The sequence below is a fragment of the Bombyx mori genome, chromosome 12 (assembly GCF_030269925.1).
Source record: "Bombyx mori chromosome 12, ASM3026992v2".
NCBI classification, from domain to species: Eukaryota; Metazoa; Arthropoda; class Insecta; order Lepidoptera; family Bombycidae; genus Bombyx; species Bombyx mori.
Genome location: NC_085118.1, coordinates 1,244,984 through 1,271,058, shown reverse-complemented (window position 1 = coordinate 1,271,058; position 26,075 = coordinate 1,244,984). Strand labels below are relative to the sequence as shown.

The window sequence follows — 26,075 nt, the reverse complement described above, 5'->3', positions numbered from 1 at the left end:
GGAGAGTTTTATTATTTATCCCAGTAGTATTGACACAATTAATGTGACATTTAAATAAATTATTATAATTAATAATAAATTTAAATAAATAGTTCACGAAAAATATCTTAGTCCCGTATTTTAAAAACGAGTATGAAACACATTAAGTTAATGTTTTTTTTATTACCCTTGTAGGCAGACTAGCATACGGCCCACCCGATGGTGAGTGGTTACCGTCGCCCAAGGACTTCAGCAATGTCAGGGACAGAGCCAAGCCGCTGCTGTTTTTCGGAATTTGTTGATCTAAAAGACAGTGTTAATGGCTATGACTATATCAATGAGATTCTTCAGTATAAATGTGGGTTGTGGTTATTTAGTTGGTGAGTGCTTGCGTCTCAATGCGTCATTCATGTAAAAAAAAAAGATTTTGGGTTTTCTACAGATTTAGATAAAAAAAAATATTTATTTATTTAGATTGGACAAGACGCCTCGAAAAGAAAGTATCTTATTATGTTCTCCATATTTTGAATATTATGATAAGTTTAGCAACACAGCTTGAAACGAAAGGTCACACATACACTTCAATGCGTGATAGAAATTTAGGTTACAAAAAGAAACAAGTTATTCTAATGATTAATTATTTAAAACACAACCTTACAGCGCATCGAGAGCCCGAATCACACAAACCGAACCGTCGGCTGCGGCTAAATAAACTAGGGTAACATTTGTCGCAACCAGGAACACCTAATCAAGTCGACCTGTGTAATACGGGCGGCATAATATGCAATTATCGTTTGCTGCGCCGCCGCCCGGTAGAATACTAATAGTTAAGAGTCATGGCCGAGCGTTGCGCATTCCTCGTAACGTAATGCGGTGAAAATTAGGCTGCTCCGATATTACGAGACTCGCTTCGATGAATGAACGTAGTGTTATAGCGGAATGGTGTTCGTTATGGCGGTAGGACGTCTTGTGAGTCCGCACGGGTAGGTACCACTGCACTGCCTATTTCTGCCGTGAAGCAGTAATGCGTTTCGGCTTGAAGGGTGGGGTAGTTGTTGTAAGTATACTTGAGACCTTAGACCTCATATCTCAAGGTGAGTGGCGGAATTTACGTTATAGATTTCTGTGGGCTCTGAGAACCATTTAACACCAGGTGGGCTGTGAGCTCGTCCACCCACCTAAGCAATAAAAAAAGAAAAGCATTCTGTTGTGCTTGTTGTCAATCCAGGTCCTCGTCGAACCCGTCGCTTGCGACGAAGGGCTCGACGAGCGAATTAACCCATAGACACAGTTCACTGAGTTTCTCGCCGGATCTTCTCAGTGGGTCGCGTTTCCGATCCGGTGGTAGATTCTGCGAAGCACTACTCTTGCTAGGGCCAGTGCTAGCAATACTCCGGTTTGAGCCCCGTGAGCTCACCTACACGTTAGGGTGAAGCTAAAATAGTTACTCAAGGTTATCAGCATAGGTTCGTAAAAAAAAAAGTTGTCAATTTGTCGATGGTTATCGGACAACATAGATATCGCAGCGGGAACATTAAGAGACGAGAAATAGAGAATTAACGGTCATTCTACTCTCCAAAGTGGAATCTGTGACTGCTAAGATTTTAGTTTACTTCTTACGTATTTGAAATAGGCCCTAGAACCGGTAAACTTTGGAACACTGGAAAATACGATAGAAAAGGTCAAGAGTAGGTACTAGTGTTCACGAGCCCAATAATAAGTTTTGTTTATTCTATTTAGCAATGAAATAGGCTCGAATACAAAGCTGTCAATCATACGTTGACAACGAACGAATTATCTCCGCGTGAAAGGTTACTCATTGTTGAGCTGTAGGTAGTGTATGTGTATCCAATTAATAATGGTAGATGGAAAGGTCTAGAGCATTAGATTAAGGAATCAATTAGAATACCATAATACCCGAAGTGCTGAAAGGAACTAAATCATAAGTATTATGGACCTCTCACCATTACACCATGTGCCTCCGAGCAGTCTATCCTTACTTCCAACAATTACAGTGCATTTTTTTTTGTACCCACCATTCGATTCTTGAACGAGCTTAGCCTCCCACGACGTTTCCCGAAGAGTATGATATGTCCTTGTTCATAATTATCATTACAAACAAGACTTCAGGCCTCTGACACCCATGACGGTGCAACTAAGAATTAGGCGGAGCGTGTGCGTATCTGCCTTAAAAAAAGAGTTCTGGACTGTGCCACATGATAGCTTATTCCAAATACTACGCAATCATTGCGTCGGCATTTCTAATAGTACTTTTATGATGGATTGCAACTTTCAAGTCCTAATTTATTTAGCTGGTAAATGATTAAAATCAGATTCCTTTTTTTTCCTACCTAAGCTGATAACCTTGAGAGGATATTTCAGCGTAACCTTAACTAAGTTGTAGGTGAGCTCACGGCTCAAACCTGACGACGTTGCTAACACGAACCCTAGGAAGAGCCTTGCTTCGCAGAATCTATCACCGCATCGGAAACGTGACCCACTGAGAAGATCCGGCGAGAAACTCAGTAGACTGATACAGTAACGAATATGAGGTAAAACGTTTCTAGTGAACCACATCTCCTATGGCCTCAGCCGTCAACGGTTGGCGGACTCTCGGGAATCCGCCTAAACAGCCTTGTCAACTGATACCACTGAAATATTCTGCTGTTTGAGAACCAGCGACGGTCGGGAAGCCTGACACTCCATCATCTTGTTACTCTGTTTCAATATGCTTAAAGAACTAAGGGATCAGGAGTTAAGTTAACACCCTCTCCTCTCTTCCAATAGGGAGGGGTTAAAGTGAAGAGAGGAGAGATCCATCTCTCGTGCCCATTCCGCAGGACTGTGTACCTGCAGTTTAAAATCATAGAACTCTTGAAAATAAATCTTTCAAGAATTCCTGAAAATCTGAGAGATACAAGAAGCTGAAAGAGTACCGACCCCAAACCTTAGGACAGCTTGCACGAACTATAGAAAAGGCCGAACCCCACAAGAGAAAGAAGGATGACAAAACTGAGAGCGTTGGTCTAAATTGATTATAATTCAGCTAGGTATTACTTTAATGTCAAAAACCTGCCTACAGCTCTTTCGTCTAATCATGAATCTTCGGCTGGCATTGATATAATCGCCGTTTAAGGACAGTTCACACGACGCATAATAAACTTTCTTGACATTGTTTAAAACAAAGGATTCGTTCAATGGATTCCAACTAACGACAAAAGTCCGATTTCGTAACTAAAAGGCAGATGCCAAACCTTCTTTGTGTAATAACATAATATTAGTTAAACTTATGCGATAATATTGCTACTAAACTGTATGCAATACATAGGTACATGCATACACTCATTTATTTAAGTTACGTCTTGCACGTAATATCTACGAATAAAATTAAACTTCTTAGGTAAGGTTCAGTGCCTTTATACATCAGTTACGTTTTATACTGTTTTTTCATGTATTTTCCGAAAATAAGAGGAAATTGTGAACACTAGAACTACTGCAAAATTTCTTATTTTCATTTCGAAAGACCTCAACTACTTATTTTAATTGTGTGAAGAATAAATCTTCATAGAACAAAAATTGACTAAGTAGAGCTATGGTGGGATGGATGTAATGTGCTCTGCGTCAACCCTGTCCCGCCGTTTCAATAGCCCCGAGTGGGCTCCGGCCCGGTCCGAGGTAGGGCGCCGGTTGTGAGCGGCAGGAGTTTTTAGTGAGGTTCAACTCCTACATACCCCACCTGCCGCGCGGGTGGGGATCCGGCGATTTTCTCCTGTGGAAAGTAGAGCTATGTATTTCTTTTTAATTTTTTTAATACGAATCTATGTTTCAATCTCTTCATGCTAAAGCTACAGAATGTGAATGAGACAGGAGGCTCACTCACATTTCTGTAGCTGTCATAGTTTTTGACTTATAAAATGTGGGAAGCCATTAAGATTATAAATTATATCATTATAGTATTAGCATGAGCAACTTTGCTTCTGTTTCGAGTAGTAATTATACACTAACTCAGGTCGACAATTAACTAACTCATACGTAGAGGAAAAATTATGTTTATCAGTCATGTCATGTTTATTTCATTAATCCCCCCTAAAATTATAGTTTACTATTAAAAAAAAAATTTGTAAAAAAAAATTTACATTCTTCGAAGTTTCATTTTTATTTTTTATTGCTTAGATGGGTGGACGAGCTCACAACCCACCTGGTGTTAAGTTGTTACTCGAGCCCATAGATAACGTAAATGCGCCACCCACCTTGAGATATAAGTTCTAAGGTCTCAAGTATAGTTAGTTACAACGGCTGCCCCACCCTTCAAACAAACCGAAACGTATTACTGCTTCACGGCAGAAATGGGCAGAGTGGTGGTACCTATCCGTGCGGACTCGCAAGAGGTCCTACCTCCAGTAAAAAGCTACTTTCTTCGAAGTGATATAACAATTTTGATAATCTGACTTTTTGTATGTAAACTCAAATTTGTATGGTGTTGGGACGTTTGCCTACGTTTGCCGCTAAGCACGTTATTCCAACTACATACACATTTGAGTTAACTTTTACGCTATCGAGAACGTTAAAAAACTCGCATTCAGCACACAGGTTAGTAATAAAAATACAATTGAGAATTCAACCTCATGTCTCAAGGTGAAAAGCAGCGTTCAATTTATGTTCTCTCTCATTCGTTTGTAGCGCTTTTTGAATTTGTCGTAGTAGAGTGAACAGTAGAGTATAAGAGAGTGTCAAATGGTTGTAGGGAGTCGATAGAAGAAAAATAAAACACTCGCTACAACTCTACTACACTCTATCGGTCACTCTAAAGCAAATAAACACGACACTTGAATGACGTCTCAAATATCACTGAGTCATGTGAGGAGGCTATGAAAACGCGGAACTCTCAACAACCTTCAGTGAATTGATCTTATTAATCCATTTTTTTGAAGTGAAAACTTCTTTAGAATCGTTGTTATTTCAAACCGGATTCAACGGAAAAAACGACAGGTAAGAGACACAAATACAAAAATGTGTAGGATGAAGCCAGCAAAGAATGAGACAGAAATATACATACTATTTAATACAGCGCCATCTGTGAGATTTTTTAATACTAACGTGTGTATGAAAGCTCTTGTAGTGAATTTTAATTTAGGATTATACGTGAAATTAAAATATCAATTCACAGAGGGCGCTACCTTACAATTATTTACTAATGACAAAATTTTACATATACTTAAGACGTTTAGGATAATTGTATTTTAATTTTGGAAGGTTTCACTTCTACCACGTGTGAATTGCACACATTTTGTTTTTTCTTTATCTATTCGCCGGTAACTTAAGGAGCTATTTCAGCTATGCCCGGATTAGTTGATCCATAACTGAGTTGAGAATGTACGAAAAAGACATGGCTTACGTTTTTAGAAACCAGTAGATACCACCAAAAATATTAGTATTTTTATTAATAACTAGCTGACCCGGCAGACTTCGTAGTGTGCCTCAATCGATAAATAAAAGACCTAAGCTTTTTTTCATAAAATAAACTTAAAACAAACAAAAGGAATCAGTCCGACGGAGGACACATCAAAGGAAAAACAAAATTGTTATTTTTATTTAATTCCGAGCATTTTCATATTTATCTACATTGTAAACCTTCTCTGCACTTCTACAAATAATTCAAGACCAAAATTAACCAAATCGATCTAGCCGTTCTCGAGTTTTAACGAGACTAACGAACAGCAATTAATTTTTATATATAGATATATTATTAATAGAGAATTAATATTAATAGGCGGGGGGATGTCTTTTGGAAGGATATCATAAGGAAACTAGAAGGATTAGTCGGCATGAAAAAGCAATGACCAAAGATCAGTTAAAAGTAGTTCTAGAAGAATTCACTTTAAAAACGACTAATCCAGAAGATCACGCGGAGACGGAGAGGTCAATGAACTCGTGTACCGCCAGTCAGCTTTTTGGCTTTAGATTGAAGGCTCAACATTTAATTTCTACTTAAACGGAAGTGGATAAATAGTTAAACTTATATAGCTATTGTCTATTTGATTTTGTTTCTTTTATATCTACGTTATCATTCTAAATTTTCAACTCTGTCCCAACGCTACCACAGCGCCCGGCCAACATCTTATTTAAGTAGTATAAATTTTGACTTAAGATAAATTGGAAACATACTAAAAGTCCAATCTCGGTCCTGTGACCTCTGACGTTAAAAGTAGTGAAAAGGTAGGAGATTAAAAGGTAAAACATATTTTATTAATCGCTAATAATTTACACCTGACACATAAGCAATTGGTTTAATGACCATGTACGCAGTACTTAGCACTGTAGGACCAGTTTGACACTCGAGCTATGCGACGAAGCGAAACCAGTTGCACTTGGCCTTGCTGTGTACATCTAGATCTATGGGCCGGCCTGGTTTAATAATATTTATTTCAGTTCAAGCTAAATGCGTCATGTTGCTGGAGCAAACTTTTCCGTCTTTCGAATTCCTTATTTCTTTCGCTGTTTTAATCTGAGTCATACCTATAAGCGAAATTAAATAAGTTTTATATGTAAAACACATATTTTTCCCCCTATAAGCACCTGTCATTTTTGTAAATACTTTGACATTGGAAAAATCAATGCCAAAAGAGATGGAGCCAATGCCATATAAAAAAAAACACACTATTATAATTAGATGAAACAGAGAGATATACACACACACAGTTGTAATAATATTAAAGACACTTGACCGAGAATTTTAAAGAATTTTCGCCATGAGGTGTGACTAATCGTCACGGTAGGTACCTACTTGTAGCCAGCGGGGGTGTAATATTACAAAACCGAGCTAGGGCTCCGCTCTGCATAACAATATCAACCACTTTTGTAATTTAAGTAACGTTATAAATACAAGTGGGCCTCGTTTACACTCACAACAGTGAAGTGAACGGCGCCCATAACTCGTCAGCGAAGGAACGCGGGAAAACCTATTTTGACAGTTGATTCGAGAGAAATTTTGCGCGCGTTTTTGACAAGCCACCATGTTTGTTTTGAAGGTCAGTTATATTGTTATTTTTGTTTTTTTTAAGCATGTGACGATAGCTTCCAATTTAAAACGGTAATTCTACGATAAATAAAGCCAGCTAAAATAATAGAACAGTGCCATCTACGCAAAAGCTGCGATTCCGGAATATAGGTATATACTAGAAAATTGACATACCTACCATATTTTTAATATCCGATTTTAATTTAATATTTTCTTAACGCTTAGGCCTATTTAGAGTGAACTCTCTATCCATATCGATTTTATCTATCTGATATAGAATAAGTGTGTCCACATACATAGCCGAAAACGGTCCCGTTATTATGGACATAAGCATTGTTCATTTATTATCTATAGCATAACTTAGTATGAAAATATTAAACTAAGGATATGCATAGTGTATACATGTTATAATATGGATACATAGTAGGTCGGTAACTAGGTATTTAATAAAATCGTAATTAACTCAAAAACGAACAACTTTTAAAAACGAGTCTTTAATTAATTTTCCCTCGATAAATTTAGTATTATCATTTATTTGGTGCTCAAAAATGAAGATGCCCTGTAAATATATAAATAGCCTGTAATTATAAGATTTATCTTTCACAGAAATAAAGTTTTGTATGCCAATGCAATGCCATTTAATTTTAAGTTATTAATTCGTGTCTCACAATACGTACTATCCATATTACGATAGTAATACAGATTAACACGAGCAATTCAGGTTTTTTCTCATAAGCAATACTTCTCAGAAATTATAAAATGATTAAATCTCCTGCAACAATAGCTTAATACTTTACAGCGTAATTTATGGATTTTATTATGGGATTGTATTTGTTCAATAACTTAATTTATTTAAAAACAACTGTGTGCACCATAATATTGTTTTTTTTTTTAAAATAGAATTGAATAGAATTGACAAAATCATTTTAGTTTTATTTCCTAGATCTGTACTCATTTCGCTGGTATTAAGCTTTGAAATATCAAATCGATATCGCCGATCCACTTTCAGTGCCACTCGACACTCCAAGCATCAGTCAGCGTTCTCGTCGAAGTCGATAAGAATTCGAAGTTTAACCTAACCTATAGACATAAACCATTCAGTATGTCGCTGGACCTAGTCAGTGGGTCGCGATTCCGATTCGGCGGTAGATTCTGCGAAGCACTGCTCTTGCTAGAGCTACTGTTAGCAAGTCCTCCCAGGCTGAGTACGTGAGCTCAGCTACTAAACCGCGATAGCTGGTGTAGCCTCTTGAGGCTCATGTATTAGGTAGAAAAAATTATTAGACTTAAATTAGATTACACTAGACAGCTTGCGTTGAATCTTTTTGCTAAATCGAACATCGCGAGTGAATTCTTTGCATTTTTCGTAGTCATTGAAGGTTCTGTTACGTGTGAGAAAAACAACAGCTATATTATAATAACCTAATGACAAACGATTTTTACAACATAAAGCTTACCTAAAAATAGACTTAAATAAAACAGCCCGCGTTAATTCTGTTTTGCTAAATCGGACATCGCGAGTGAATAGCTTGCATTTTTCGTAGTCATTGAAGGTTCTGTTATGTTTGCGAAAAACAGCAGCTATATTACGAGTGTAATAACCTAATGAAAAATAAAAAATACCTTTAAAATATAGATAGATGCATTAGAGCGGAGATGTATTCTTAGTACCAATTAGAAGCAATGAAATTCATAAGCCTTAAATTTGATTTTAAAACAACGTTACGTATTCACCTTTATTGCACTAATTATGTATTTATAAACAAATTTTATTTAAAAATTAACTTTGTTTCTTACCGCTGCTATTTTAGTCTTCGTGGTCATTAGCGATTAAATTTTTACTTCAAGAGTTGTTGTTGTAATAATTAGTAATACAAACATCGTGCTAGTTGCAAACATGATTTTTAACAAGGTTTTTTGTCAATGCATCGCTATCGTATCGTAAGATGGGTATGCAATTTTTCGGAATAAGCAATTGCTGTGATGCGGCTGTACATTGTTGATGTCCGTGAGCCACTTACCATCAGGTGGGCTGTATGCTCCATTGCCTACAGCGGTAAAAAAATCTTAGGCGGTTAAGGTAGAGGCTTTATTAATTAAACCATTGACAAAACTCCGATCAGGAGGTAAAATAATTTTAAATACTTTTTTTTCCTACCTATGCTGATAGTTTTGAGAGGTTATATCAACGTTACCCTAGCTCTCGAGGCTCAAACCGGAGTGTTGCTAACACTGGCTCTAGCAAGAGCAGTGTTTCGCAGAATCTACCACCGGATCGGAAACGCGACCCACTGAGAAGATCCGGCGAGAAACTCAGTGGGCTGTGTCTGTGAGTTAATTTACTCGCCGAGCCCATCATCGCAAGCGACGGGTTCGGCGAGGACGACATCACAAAAGGAGTGTCTATGAAAAATTTAAAGTTGCAGAATGGATAGCTTCGAACATCTCATGATTAATGTGGGGTGTTTATTTTTTTTTAATATGTAATTACTATTCAAAAACCTAGTATACTTTTGTCTTACGATTACGATGCTATATGTAGGTATATTGAAAAACAAGCCCTAGGTGATAAAATTGTTCCAAGTCGGTGGTCCATCATAAGCTAAATAGCATTATCAAAGAGCCTACTTGATTAATTATAATTTTAATTAGATAACGAATCTTGATTAGACACACACCAGCTCAGACGTCGGTAACAAATTACGACTTACAACAATAAATTGGAAATAAAGTACAAATTATAATATCTATACATATAAATAAAATTGGAGTGTCTGTTCGTAATATTGAAATAACCGCTACATGCATATGTAAATATATAGGTACGGTACATACATCAAAATAACATTTTTTACAATTTTTGTCTGTCTGTCTATCTGCTTGCTCCGCCTTATCTCTGGAACGGCTAAACTGATTTTGACGAGACTTTCACTGATAGATAGCTGATGAAATAAGGAGTAACGTAGACTACTTTTTTTCTAGACTAGCTTCGCCCTGCGGCTTCACCCGCAGTACGACAATAACCACAGGTGACATCGCGAGACTCAAATATCAATAATAAAATTTAATGTTTTCGAAGCGAAGCGAGGGCGGATCGCTAGTAATAAAATAAATATGATAATAAGTCTATAGAGAAAATGACTCAACGTGCAACAATTCTGTTCTAGTTATAATTTAGACACGCGTTTATTTCCTGACATTCACGCTATCGTGATCCGGCTGTGTTTAAATCGAGGCTTTGGATCTACACTTAAAATCGCCAGACTGCACCGCGAGGTCGCAATTTCAACGCGCAGCAGCCATTTACAGAACTTATTGGTTACCACTAGACCTCAAACATGGAAAAACTATAAAAACGAATCCTCTTAATTATGTGTAAAAATCGGTAATTGTGGAGTAAGTTATTTGAATGAATGCTTTGAAATAACATTGTAGTAGTTCAAAGTGGTCCCATTATAATCTCGCGATCCTTTAATGAACATCGCGAGTGTTCATCACTGGTGGAGTGGAACTTCTTACTGGTGGTAAGACCTCTTGTGAGTCCGCACGGGTACGTACCACCACCCTGCCTATTTCTGCCGTGAAGCAGTAATGCGTTTCTCCCAGGTTGAGCCCCGTGAGATCACCTACTAGACAGAGTCTGGCTGGAATAGCCCTTTACGCTACCAGCGAATAGGTAGAGCAAAAATGCACCATTTTTTTTCGATAACATTAAATCTTATAGGGTGAGGTGCAGCTGTAAAAGTCAAGTTTTTTTTTTGTTGAATTAGGTTTTCTCTTTTGTTCAAGTTTCGTTCAATTAATTGAGGTCGATGTAACCCTGATAATCCTGTCCAAGTATAATTCAAGCCTACAGCCCAACTGGTGTAGAGGCATTGCCGGGGTCTTTAGATATCATCTTGAGATACGAAATCAAAATCTCAATTACTGTATAATGAAGGAACCAATCTAGATACCACTTGGTTTTGGCGGCAAAACAGGCAGGATGGCGGTACCTGCGCGTGCAGGATCACAGTATGGCTTTCCTGTAAATGTGGCTCATTGCTATAGGCTCAAGCAGAGGCGGCTCTACCTATATTGTAGGGTGTTTTTTTTAAGACTGAAAGATTACTAGTGGCCTGGAGGCCTTTCCGGTTTCTCTAGGACATGTGGGTGAGCAAAGGCTCAGCCATGAGGGAGGTTGCAGGGTGTGAATGCAGCGATGTTATGGGGTCTCGGCACTTTCAATGAACCTGTTACATATTTACCAATTCCGTTTTGACCGCACTTTTACTAGAGTACGCTAGGGTTATGATCGCAAACGGCCATTACATAGGCTAAAAATTTCTTTAGTCTCAGATAACGGTGTCCCTTATTAATCCATGAATCCTTTAGTTGCCTTTCACCCTCGGGCATCACACACAAAAACTAAGCCCGCAAACTTCTGGTCTGGTTTCTGTTTTATACCAATTTATTGTACTTAAAGGTCCAAGGTTTGTTTAATCAGTGCCTATAGCACCTTGGCTACATTGGCAACTATTCAATACGATCAGACCTTCACATGGATACATGTCGGACTTGCAAAACTAAGCAACTATAGAAACTCAATGAAACATGAAGAAGAAAACTATTCATTTTATAATTTGGGTAATCACTCGTTTGTAGGACATATTGAGAGCTCGCACGGGTAAGAACTGCCATCCTGCTAAAAATCCGTTGTGTTTTCCGTTTTATAGGTAAGAAATCATTACCACCCCACTGTCGACTGATAGACGTAGGCTTCTCTTATTTTACGTAACTAAGAAATAAAGAAAGAAAAAAATAATTTATTCGCTAAGCATAGTGAGAATGAGTTATTACATAAGTTAAAAGCAGCGTGTATGCTTGATTGCAGTGCAAGATATTATGATATTATATAAGTTACCATTCATTCATCCATATAATTAAAGTAATAATTAAAAAAATCCATTTATTTTCAATGTCGTCCTTAAGAAAATCATCCAGTCCAATCCATCATCCAAACCCAATTCGGCTCGGCTTCGGCTCTCTTCCTCTTTTCATTATACCCATTACACAATACAATTCAAATTTGAACCACTTATTGTAATTTCTAAGGGTTTCCATTAAAAACTTAACAGCAGGCGAGGCGTGAGTTTGACCGCTAATCTATTGCGCTTAGAAAAGAATTTTGGTCCTTCTCCACACCGGCTGAAGCAGACGAGATAATCTTGGCGCAAGTAGCATTTAAATCTGGCGTCTTACAAATATTAATTTGATCTAAATTGCATACAATCGAAATTCGTTCGGTGATTGGTCAACACTTACGCAATTAACTAGGTGGAGCGCGCGGCGTCACCTCCATTTATTTAGGTGAAGGCGCGGTTTGCATACCAAACAATAATACGGTGTACGATAAATTGAGATAGAATTCAAAGAAAGCTAACATTTACAAAGGCTAAAGTGATGTGTTATTTTTAAAACTACTATTGTCCGTGGGATCTGGTATGTGTGTGGATGTGTCGCAATTCTGAACGAACTGGTACCCTTTTGAAGAGTGGAGCAGCCGTTGTACTATAAAAATTGAGACCTTAGAATCCATATCTCCAGGTGGGTGGCGGCATTTACGTTATAGATATTTACGGGCTCCGATTACCACTTAAAATCAGGTGGGCCGTAAGCTCGTCCACCCACTTAAGCAATAAAAAATAAAAGCCCTGGTCCGAGTTCAGAAAGTCGGTTCGCGATTCAGTTTCAAGTGGAAGGCATTATCTAATACCACTTGGGAAGACTTAATGTGGTCAGTGACGATGTGGAGTCTATAAGCTCATCTATGCGAAACATATAATTAAATGGCGCCACTGTCAACCAAGGGACAAACAGATGTATTCCCGTACTGTCACGAGTTCACGGTTCGGTTGTTAAGTGGTTACTGAAACCCATAGACATATACAACGTAAATTCCGCCACCTACTTTAAGACATGAGCTCTAAGATCTCAGATTTTACAATACAACGACTGCCCCGCCCTTCAAACCGAAACGCATTACTGCTTCGCGGCAGAAATAGGCAGGGTGGTGGTGCCCACCCGTGCGGACTCAGAAGACGTCCTACCACCAGCGGGCGGAGATAAAGTTTTCTTTTTATTTTTACACGATTTTGTTAGCTTCGCATGTGTGTATCTTCGTCACTATTCAAAGAAATATTGAATGTCATTCTCATCGACTTCAAAAGTCCGATTAACTTGAAAATTCTCACACGCGTCTAGGACCAATGTTGTAGATTGTCAACGATGTAGATTACACACGCTTGTGCCACTGCCCTGGCTAACGACCATGACAGCAGTAACCTTTTCCCGTTAGGAAAATCATACATGCACTTAACTGAGCCCTTAGAAATATAAATGACTTGCTAAGTAACAAACATGTTTTAATGTGGATTACATCTATACATATAAATAAAATTGGAGTGTCTGTTTGTAATATTTAAATAACCGCTTTTTACTGCATGCACATGAATATGTATGCGGTACATACACCAAAATAACATTTTTTTAAATTTTTGTCTGTCTGTGTCTTCCGGCTAATCTCTGGAACGGCTGGACCAATTTTGACGGGACTTTCACTGATAGGTAGCTGATGATATAAGGAGTTACTTAGGCTACTTTTTTTAGACTAGCTTCGCCCCGCGGCGTCACCCGCGGTACGACAATAATCGCGGGTAACATCGCGGGACTCAGCTATCAATAATAAAATTTAATGTTTCCGAAGCGAAGCGAGGGCGGGTCGCTAGTTCATAAATAAATCCTTTATCTATTAACTACACGTAACAGATTTTATTATTGACATTTAAATGTACGTAGTACGTGAACTTTTCATAAAAATCATAACTTTACGACAGCCCAATAAACTTCCGAAGTAACGACCGGAAAATGAACCAGTTTCGAAAACATTTCGTACCTTATTTATATACTCTGTGTCATTACTGTGACATTGCATTCCTTAATGGATTTCATGCTAATCAGAGCTGTATTCACTACGGCCTAGGTGTCATTACGGCATGAGGTCTACAAGGTTAACTTGTTACATTTCAGGCTATACAATATTTATAGTTATCTGGAATATTCTAATATTTATTAAAGTTGCTTTAAGGTGTAGTATGAATTATAAGATTATGAATCGAAATAACCTTGATGTCTTTTAAAAATATAAACTATGTGAAGTGTGACGGTTTTAAAATACTTAATACCGCCTCTGGTTGAATCCGACTAAATTAAATGGTTATTTGTGTGATAATGATTATATTACGATAAGGAACATTTCGAATTTTACAAATTGATACTTAGGTTTATTTTTTAACTTCATATTTTTATTTTTTTTTATTGCTTAGATGGGTGGATCACCTCACAGCCCATCTGGTTTTTTAAGTGGTTACTGGAGCCCATAGACATCTACAACGTTAATGCACTACCCATCTTGAGATATAAGTTCTAAGGTCTCAAGTATAGTTACAACGGCTGCCCCACCCTTCAAACAAACCGAAACGCATTACTGCATCACGGCAGAAATAGGCAGAGTGGTGGTACCTACCCGCGCGGACTCGCAAGAGATCCTACCACCAGTAATAAAAGATTGCGGATTTTTAACGATATTTTGAGCGTATATGACCAAGATAGAATATTTTTCGGGTCATAATTGTATGCCTTTCCACTGATATAGAAATGGAAACAATAAAATTATTTAGGTAGCTTGTTTTTCGGCCCACTGGCTGGTGAAGGATGATCATCATTCGTGTACAGCACGGATTTCTTTTTCAAGCCTTGTTTGAAGAAGAACATGTCTTAAAGCGCGCATTAATATTGCGGACATGTGATTACGGATCCTCTCAATCCATTAACGATGCTTTTAGGTACCTCAAGCACCGGTCACCGTCTTCGCCGAACCCGTCGCTTGCGACGAAGGGCTCGACGAGTAAATTAACCCACAGACACAGACCACTGAGTTTCTCGTCGGATCTTCTCAGTGGGTCGTGTTTCCGATCCGGTGGTAGATTCTGCGAAGCACTGCAAGTGTTAGCAACACTCCCGGTTCGAGCCCCGAGAGCTCACCTACACGTCAAGGCGAAGCTGAAACAGCCTCTCAAGTCTATCAGCATAGGTAGTAAAAAAAAAAACAGAAAAATACTACGGAAAGAAGTTAATTTCTCTGTTGGACGGCAGATATTACAAATAATATCTGAACGAGCAAAATAGTTCCAAATAATCGGGATGATATCTCAGATGGTAATGAAATATACATTAAAACACGGATAACCATAGTTCCTATATGACGGACAACTCCAAAACCAGTAATTTTGACTATCGCTGCTCACCAACAAAACCTTGGCTCAACTATTTTAAACAAACCAATGCCAATTAAAATAGAAATAAAACAAAACTGTTAACCGTTCACTTTAAGTGCGCCCGCAACATTATTTCATTATTCAATACTACGTTTGCATTTCTCAATTCGTATAAAAAAAAACACGAAACGTGACAATCGAAAAACGAAAACTTTCTTTTAATACGATAAGTCGCCTTTTAGCATTAAAAGTGTACAATTTCCAAAAATATTCGAAATTGAGTTAATATTTTGGTATCACCAGTATTTTTCTCATAAATACATCTATATATTAATACGTGAAGTAAAAACTTTGTCTCCCTTTTTACGAAAATTGCGCGGACGGAGAAGTATAAAATTTTCCACACTTATAGAGATTATAGAGAAGAAGTGCACAATGCTAATATTTTTTTTAAATAATTCATTAAAATACATTAAATCAATAAAGAAAACATTACACACACTATCATGTATTTGACACACACACGCATGCATACTATTTGTTTATTGTCAAACTTTTCTTTGCAGTCTGTCGGTTATAGTCTGTCAAATTGAGAATATATTAAATATTGTTTTCTCTTTATTAATATATGTCTAAAGTGTAGTCTTGACGGAATCTGTGATTAAAGAAGTATAATAGTCCTTGACAAGAGAATCATAATAGTGTACGCACTAAACTTATAATTTCAGTTAATTATAGTCGAATTTCGACTACCGGGGGACCACTAGTACTGTCAAAAGACCGTAGTTTAGGTTTAGTTTTTTTTTAGTTTACCGACGTTTTGACTACTATTAACAAAATGAATACATAATTTTTTCTTACTTTAAAAGACAGATAATGTAACTGGTAAAAAATAAAAAAAGAAATGTTGCAAAGATGATTAATATTAAAAATATCGCATGTTAAATTTTTAAAACACTCCTTTGTTTTATTGCTTATGGGTAGACGAGCTCACCGCCCACCTGGTGTTAAGTGGTTACTGGAGCCCATAGACATCTGCAATGTAAATGCGCCACCCACCTTGAGATATAAGTTCTAAGGTCTCAGTATAATTACAACGGCTGCCCTACCCTCCAAACCGAAACGCATTATTGCTTCACGGCAGAAATAGGCAGGGCGGTGGTACACACCCGCGTGGACTCACAAGAGGTTCTACCACCAGTAATTACGCAAATTATAATTTTGCGGGTTTGATTTTTATTACACGATGTTATTCGTTCACCGTGGAAGTCAATCGTGAACATTTGTTGAGTACGTATTTCATTAGAAAAATTGGTACCCGCCTGCGGGATTCGAACACCGGTGCATCGCTAGATACGAATGCACTGGACGTCTTATCCGTTAGGCCACGACGACTTCACTTCACTTAAAGTATGATATTCTAGCGACCCGCCTTCGGGGTTTGCTTCAGCAGCTGTAATTTATCTTTGATCTTATTGAACTGTCCATTATACAAATCGCGTAATGACAGTAACAAACACAGTAAAAAAAGAACATAACAAACAAAAAATCGAATATTTCCTCTTTTTATATTCATGGAGGTGTTACCACCAGTAAAGTGTTGGAAGTGTTGGAAGACTCGCCTAGAATTTCAGACTTCAAAGTCTCTATTGCTTTATACGTTGCGTGTTCAACGCAATTTGAGGCTATATTAACCTATATTAAGACTTTAGAACTGATATCTCAAAGTGGGTGGCGCATTTACGTCGTAGATATCTATGGGTTCCAGTAACCATTTAACACCAGGGGCTGTGAGCTCGTCCAACCATGTAAGCAACAAAAAACAAAAAATATACGCATTAATAAACATCTAATAAATAAAATAAGAAATATAATTACACACAATTAAAAGTTTTCCTCAAATATAATAGTTACAAGGAACTTTAATCACCTAGAAAGCCTATAACTGCTGTTTGCTGTTTGGTTTCCTTCAGATCTGTTCACGTCCGCTTGTCCAAGGCTGCCTGCGCTAAGACGTTTACGAACAGACAATGTTCCGTGAACAATTATTATGCCTTATCGAAATATATCCTAACAAAATATAACTTCCTTATTAAAAGCCCAGCCGAAAGATTCGAAAGTCGATATTCCAATGCTACTAAGACCTGCGCCATGATGGAGTACGCTTTATAGACTATTGGTTTCAGTGATGATCTATATCAACTAATTAAAAAAGAAACGAATTTATTATTGCTTTTCTTAAGCCAAGGGAAGCGGCCATATTTAAAATCGTGATGAAACGATTATTAATTATCGATCACAATTATTTCGCAAAATAATCGATGTAATCTTAATTTGATATTAAAACATATAGCTATCGATAAGAGCATAATATATATCGAGTGGTGAAAGGCAATTTGGTTTGAGCGACATATTTGCAACTTCACAGTAGAGCGATTTGAAGTTTAAAATTTAGAGAAAACTAGCGACCCGCCCTCGCTTCACTTCGGAAACTGTAATTTATTATATTGATTTCTCCACTATTTAATGGATGTTATTATATATATGAAACTTCCTCTTCAATCACTCTATCTATTAAAAAATCATCAAAATCCGTTGCGTAGTTTTAAAGATTTAAGCATACATAGGGACAGACAGATATAGGGCATAACAAAAAAAACTGTTGACTGTAAATTCGGTTTACTGACGATAGTTGAACGTGACAACGTCATAAGAAAACACTGATGGAATGGTTTCATTTTTCAAAAGAAAATTTTAATTTTATTTGTTTGATAGATATTTTGTATGGACAATTGACACCACATTCACTTTTCACTGAACTTCATACTTGACGAAAACATGTAAATTTATTATTGTATAGCAGCTGTCCACGCGAATGCATCGCTCACTCAAGTAGGAGAGAGACAGATGTCGAACGCTGCCGAACGCGAGGCCGATTGTGCCTCTTTGTCGCTTGTTGCGCGCTCTCGCTTGCACTTCAAGCCTTAAATGGAACGCCTCAACGAGTCATGTTTTTTCGTGCATGCAGCCGGCTCCATCGAATTATAAGACGTCGCGTCACGTCAAAAACTTCTTCAGCTATTTGAATGGAGCAAGACTAATTGAAGTTCAATTAAAAAAAGCGAACTGTTGATGTTGATACCAAATAAAACGCACCTTTAATTACAAAGATAAATGTGTTTGACAATCGGCCGTGACCATGAAAACTGCAAAAGTAATCGAAAGCAACGAAAAGAATGTAATGACCATAAAAAGGCAGGCATAAAGCTAAAAGTAAAATTTAAAAAAATCCATTTTAAAAAGACACTTTATCCCTCAATTTGTTCGTATTCGCAGTCACAAATAACCGCTATAAAATCATTGATTACGCATAAATCGTAAAGTTTTCATGTAAGTAATTGGAGCTCCATTATTTTGACTAAGGAAACACAAACCATATTCGTTACTGATCTTGTGACAATAGATCGAATAATAACTACCTAACCGCAAAACAAAATGTCGCCCTACATACGTGTTTATATCTATATATTAATACGTGAAGCCAAAACTTTGTATCCCTTTTTACGAAAATTGCGGGGACGGAGGAGTATGAAATTTTCCAAACTTATAGAGAATACAGCAAAGAAGTGCAATATGCTAATATTTTTTTAAAAGAATGCATAAAAAATACATCAAATCAATAAAGAAAACATTACACACACTACATACCATGTATTTGACGCACCACGCATGCATACTATTTATTGTCAAACTTTTGTTCTTGGCGTCTGTTGTCAAATTGAGAATAGATTAAATATTGTTTGCCTTTGTTAATATTTTTTATAGTGTAGTCTTGGCGAAATTTGTGATTATAGAAGTATAAAATACAATTATAATAGTGTCCAAACTTACAATTCCAATTAATTATAGTCGAATTTCGACTACTGCGGGACCTCTAGTTTAAACAAAATTGAAAACTTACCGGTAGTACTAACAATCGCAACGCAAACATAGTTCCAGTTTGAGGTTAAGATTATCGGTATTCAATAGAAATTGGTATATGTCTACACTAAGTATAACCACGTGTGGTGACTCCTAATAAAGAGTTACAAGCTACAAGTCAAGGTCAAAAATACCAAGAATATTGAAGATAAAAACACTAAGCTACCGTGAAAGCGATTAGAATTACTGAATGGAAAAATATTGCGTCAACCTTGAACTAGCCCGCAATGGGATACGGATGAAGTTATTTGGTTACGTGAGCTCGCGACTGACCAAGCGTTATGTAGTTACCGGGGCCTGTTCACATCACCTGCTTGACCTTGACGCTTGAGGTCTAAGTCCCAATTGCATAGTGCCGACCCCCCCTCCAAACGGAGCGCTTGACTCCATTGCGTCTCTCACCTATCATACATTAAGATACCGACTTCACACCTAGAGATTGGCGATGACATTCTTGCTCTGAAATTGCCCCTTAAAAGCAATTAAGCCGCGGACTATTTCACTCTCAATAAAAGAGTAACATTTATATTTGCTTTTCAAGTTTGCTGTACATAATTATTAATTAATACGTGAAGCAAAAACTTTGTATGTACCCCTTTTTACGAAAATTGCGCGGAGGGAGGAATATGAAATCTCCCACACTTATAGAGAAGGAGTGCAGAATGATTTTTTTTAATTATGCATAAAAAATACATTAAATCGAAGATTTATAAAAAAAATATAATAAAAATATGCTATTTTTTGTACGTTATTACAAAGTTAAGTCGTACACTGTGTGCATTACTAATAAAAATCTTATGCCGAGTTTACATTACGAAATTAGTGTCATACATGTTGAGCTCAGTTTCACGAAAGTAGTTTCGATATATGCGAAAGTAATTTCGTTAAAAAATTAGTGTCGCGAAATCAACAGTATCGCAGTAACCATGGCGCCAACAGCATCAAAGCTATAATTTGCTATATTCAATGTAGCTAAAGAAATGCTTATATACCTATAAACTTAAAAAAAGACTATCAAGAAAAAAAGTTGGTAGATTCGAGGATGGTCAACAAGAAGGCATTTAGGTGCAATGAAGTTAGTCTCTGAATTAGCAGATGAAGATCCTGAGAGTCATAAAAACTATTTTCGAATGAGTGAAGATAATTTTGATTTTTTACTATATGTGTTTCGGGACCCTTGTCATTGATATTCATTAATAAGATCTATATTTTTTTCTGCACTCCATCGTTGGTTTGCCATTTTCAACGCTTGAAGCGCGTCCGAACTAACAATACACACGTCCGCACAGCGCAGGCCCATTCGCGACATTAGTTTCACGTCGCGTTTACACTATGAAATTAGTTGCATGACATTAAATTCACCAAAAAATCGCGCAGGGCACGAAACTAATTTCCATGCATGAGATTAATGCATGCATTACGAAAGTATTAAATTACACGTGAAACTGTTGGTAAAACTAATGTCACGAAATTAATTTCACGCCACTAATTTCGTAATGTAAATTCGGCTTTACGTTACGAACGTTTATTCCCGGTTAGGGTACCCCTCCGCATCGTCCCATAAGGAACTTCGGTCCAAAAAAATAAAATTCATTTATTTATAGTCTGATGATTTACAATTACCTAATTTCTTTGTCAAATCAAACGAAAACATAACGAGTGCTCTAATTTTTCCAGACTCTAGTGTTCTGCTCGGCGTGGCTGCTGATACAAGGCCAAGGATCAAACGTTCCCGCCACCACTCCGGTCCCGATCCTAAAGCAAATCAACAGACAAAACGATGACGGATCGTACAGTTACGGCTATGAAGCAGCCGACGGTTCATTCAAGATTGAAACGAAGTACCCTAATGGGGATGTCGCGGGGAAGTATGGGTATATCGACGAGAGTGGGAAACAAAGGGAGATCTCGTACGGAGCCAGCAGCGCTAGAGGATTCGAACCCCAAGGTGGGTTGACTTCAATCATCTCTTTCTAATCTCGCCCGATTGTTTTTTTTATTGCTTAAATTGGTGGAGCCTATAGACATCTACAACGTGAATGCCGCCACCTTGAGACATGAGTTCTAAGGTCTCACTTTTAACAGTACAACGGCTGTCACGCCCTTCAAATCGAAACGCATTACTGCTTCACGGCAGAAATAGGCAGGGCGGTGGTACCTACCCGTGCGGACTCACAAGACGTCTTACCACCAGTAATTAAGGAAATTACAATTTTGCGGGTGTGATATTTATTATGGGTTAAAACGGGTTTGATATTTATTACACGATGTCATTCCTTCACCGTGGAGGTCAATCGTGAACATTTGTTAAATACGTATTTCATTAGAAAAATTGTTACCCGCCTGCGGGATTCGAAAACCGATGCGTCGCTAGACACGAATGCACCGGACGTCTTATCCTTTACACCATAACAAGACTATATTAACGTTATCTAACTTAATATAGTCTAAATCGTAGGTTAAATAATTACATTAATGAGTCCTGGAAGGCGATGCTCGACTTCTGCGAGTACACCATCTCGCAGAAAGAGGCGGCGGAACGAGAGGAGCTCATCCCTCTCCGCACCTATCCGTCGCCGCCAAGCCAGGGGCCGGAGAAGGGCTTTTGCCCGACTCTGGCCCCTCGCAAGGAGGCGAACTCGCCCCGGTGAAGGTCAAGGGGCGACCTGAGGGGGTAGAGGCCACGCGGCGTGCTACCAGCACTCTAGTGCGCTGCCAAGGAGTATCTATAATAGAGCAACCGGTTGGCGGTGTATCGCGTCCCGACCCGGCAGGCTGGTTCTGGTCCAGCGGGGTATTCAGGCACCGTCTGGGCGGCCTGACGGGCTGCCGTACCGAGACAGCCGATGTTTCAGAGCCTTCGATTCGCCTCGAAGGCTTCGTCGGCTGGGCGTCCTTGGGATGAGCTGCGCTGTCTGGTTGCAGTGTTGACCGCGATAACCCCCCTACCTCATCCGGGTTCTGACCTAGTAGAAGATTCGGCCACCGGCCCAAAAAAAAAGGAAAAAAAAAGGTTAAATAATTAAATTTTTTTTTGGTATACTGCTCACAACCCTGTCCAAATTTTGTATCGTTAGGGTTAGAACACTTAGAATGTACGAAATCGTATAGACTATAGACCTACAACTCGTATATGTAATAGACGATAGGTTAAAGAGCCACTTTTACAAACGGCCAATTAATACATGGGTATTGGTACACAAAAACCACGTATTAATCAATCTAATTAGATGTTCTTAAGGTCCGACTATGAGAAACTGTGAGATTCGCATCTGATTTCATAACACGGTCTAGTTTTGTGTGTTTAATAAGGCCAGGTTCGATTAACTTTGGGCGGTAGGCTTGAGTTCACTTGTGGATCTAAGGTGATTTGTTTTTCCTTCCTAAGCTGATGGCCTTGAGAGGCCATTTCAGCGTAATCCTAACAAGTAGGTGAGCTCACGCGGCTCTAAGCTGGTGATGTTGCTAACACTAACTCTAGCAAGAGTAGTGCTTCGCAGAATCTACCACAGGATCGGAAATGCGACCCACTGAGAAGAGTAGATCCGGTGAGAAATTCAGTGGGCTGTGTCTGTGGTTTAATTTACTCGCCGAGCCCTTCGTCGCAAGCGACGGGTTCGACGAGAACGATGACCGGTGCTTGAGGAACCTAAAAGCACCGTTAGTGGATCGGGAGGATCCGAAATGACGTGTTCTAATATCGATGTGTGAAGCGATTTACATACCTAAATTCGTTTGTCTAATATCGATTATAACAAAACGTATTGGCGCAATTGAAACTACATGATGACAAATTGTTTGAACTTACATTACCTTACCACGAACAAAACTTCCAATGGGTTACGCCTCGTTATTATTTGCCTTATTTCCTAAACCTTTCAGGAGCCGGTATCATGGTCCCACCACCGACGCTGCACGACCCGTCTTCCAACGCTTTGACTGATGGACAAGAAGACGACGGTCAGTACCGCGAGGACCCAAAGATCTACGAAGACCCGAAATACAACGGCAGACAGAGCGCGAAACCTGCTCAAGGATTCAGACAGTTCCAGCAACCAGCCCAGCCGGCTCAACCTGAACCGCAATACCAACGGCAACAGTACCAGAGCTTCCAATCGAGCTTCCCAGCACAGCCCCAATACCAACCGCAGCCTCAGTACCAGCAACCCCAAAGTCAATACCAACAAGCGCAATATCAACCCCAACCTCAATCCCAAAGTCAATACAGGTCGCCGCTATTCTCGCAGCAAAGCAACCTCTTCAATCAGGCACCTCAACAGTTCCCTCAAAGCCAAGTTTATCACCAACAACCTCAGTTTTCGTATCAAGCGTTCACGCCACAGCCATCCAGCCAATTCCAGTCCCAGAACTACCAGGCCCAGTCCAATCCATTCAACGGCCACCCAGCCCAGAACTTTGATCCCAGCACCGGCTCTTACTCTATTAACTTCACCGGCTAAGTTGAAATGTTGTGAGAAGACAAGTGAGAAAATATAAGACGCATAACATAGTCATTCATAATTTCAATATTCAAATTTGTCGTCTAATTAAATTGTAAACTTTGTGTTTGTTTGTTCGTAAGTTCGCCACAGTGGGTGGGTGGATATCGAATGTGGTATATTATTTTTAACCAGTTTATTATTATGAGATATGCTGTAACCGACATGGTTATTTTGTGTTTTGCATTATTTTTTTGCATTTTCTTGATCAAAAGAGACAAAACACATTGTAACCGCGTGGTGGCTAGGTCGTAAATATTAAAAACAAGAATGTTCATTTCGCTCAAATCGTTTTGATAAATAAAGAAATATTTCAGTTGATTTTCGCGGGTAAAATAAAAATTTCGGGTTCAATGTAGCATTTATCTTTAAAAAAAATAACAATTTCCGAAGTTTCCAATATTTTACAAATTTCATGGTTACTAAGGTATCACTTGTTAAAATTAGTTACCAAATTTTAATATTTATGCCAACCACCGTAAAAAATATTAAGGCTTTTTTTTAAGCAAAGGTATTATGAACGTAAAATGAAAAGAACAATCGCTATCATAAACAGCCAAAGCAGATTAAATTGTTAAAATATCGTGACAAATTCACAAATTCATTTAAACACGGGCTAATACAAATTGAATTGGCAAACCTAAGACCTAAATAATTGTAGTTATTGAAGACTATAATTGAGTCGTCTATTATCAAAGGTGGCAATCTGTGCAATTGGACAAAAAAAATTTATTGATATGTTAATACAGATTGATTTGAATATAATCGTCTCCTTCAAAGAATACGGTTCAAAACCAGCATTAAATAAAGGTTAATAGTTAACCTGTTATTTATCTAAGATGTCGTTCCGAAGAGTTTTGTGACTGCCAATGGAATACAAAGTCAATAATTCGTTTTTCTGATTTACCAATCATTGTCCAAAAGTCAGATTGCCGGCTTTGATAATAGTCGACTCAATTAACAGAATATTGAAGCTTAAAGATTTGTTAGTGTATATAAATAACGTTAATGATTGTAGTTGAGCTCATTTTTATATAATCTGTATTTTATTTTTCACTTTTTCGAACTAGTCAGGAAGTATATAAAATATGTAAACTAACAAATTTATTTAAAATATTAAACAATCTTCGGATCAATCTTATGAATTGATAAATAAAAATATGTTTATTTTCTGCTTTTCACAAAACCTTCAAGAATCATTTTGAAATAGCTGGAAACTTTTTAACATTAGGTATCTGAATTTCAATAATTTAATTTTGACATATTTATTCTTAATAAAACACATTAGACACACACATATACACAGATTCTTTCAGGTTATGTTGCATCTGTATTTTGTATTTATAATTGATTAATAATTATTTAAAATTAACGATTTATTCAATATATTATAAATTTCAATAAAAAATTTACATCATGGTTTGTAACACTAATTGTATCAATTTATAATTTTGCATATTACGGAACTGAGTCTTAAAAATAAATAAGGCTATGTGCTTACGTCAATAAATTTTACATTACAATTGTGTAACAAACAAACAGTATTATGAATGCAACGAAACACGGAACGTGCGGATTGCAAAATGGCCGCGGCAACGGACACGTGCCTTGTGTGTAAATTGACAAATAAATAAAATGTTATGTAGTTGTGTTATTGTTTTCTTTTCCTTGTCTAAATTTTCGAAACACTATCGTGAAGTGCATTGGTTCGCGGGCGGTGTCGATTGCATATGAATATCAATGCATAATAAATTAAAACAGGGTCTGGTGGGTTTGCACGTTGAAGAAAAGTAATGAAAATGGAAAGAGGGTAATTCAAGAATAGTAGTAGTAGACGCATTAGCGATTTCTTTAATTATTTTTTTATCTGTTTTTTGCGTTCATCTCCGAAACCACTTATTAGAAATTTCTAGAATTATCTAAATTTTCTAGAATTTTCTAGAATTTACTAGAATTTTCTAACAAAATTTAGATTTAAAGCTTAAGATTTAAATACAGTCCCATATTAAAGCCTTTATGTATTTGTTACACGACCTTAGGTTCTAACAACGAATTGATTTTGTAAGCCAAAGCTGAAAATAAAAAAAAAACTTTATCACTACTTTTCTGACACAAACGAAGAGCATTTTTTTTTTAAAAGTGCATTCGTTATAATTAGTCAACGATATTTTCATGCGCTCAACGCGCTCTTTCATGTCACACAAATTGACTTGTCCGACGCTCTTTGACGCAACGCATTCGCCAAATCATAGCGCCTTTCGATAGCAGTGTGAAAATTTAAAA

General features: G+C 37.7%; 1 protein-coding gene across 2 annotated transcripts; it reads left to right on the top strand.

The window, feature by feature from the left end:
* The first annotated feature begins 6,792 nt into the window (after positions 1-6,792).
* Positions 6,793-25,441, top strand: CPR55 (cuticular protein RR-1 motif 55). 2 transcript variants are annotated; one of them, XR_009974407.1, is made up of 4 exons: positions 6,793-7,007; positions 20,971-21,241; positions 23,176-24,476; positions 24,757-25,441. XR_009974407.1 is itself a non-coding variant. In NM_001173231.1 (3 exon segments), coding segments are annotated over 3 exon segments (864 nt in total). In that variant the 5' UTR covers positions 6,919-6,992.
* The last annotated feature ends 634 nt before the right edge of the window (positions 25,442-26,075 follow it).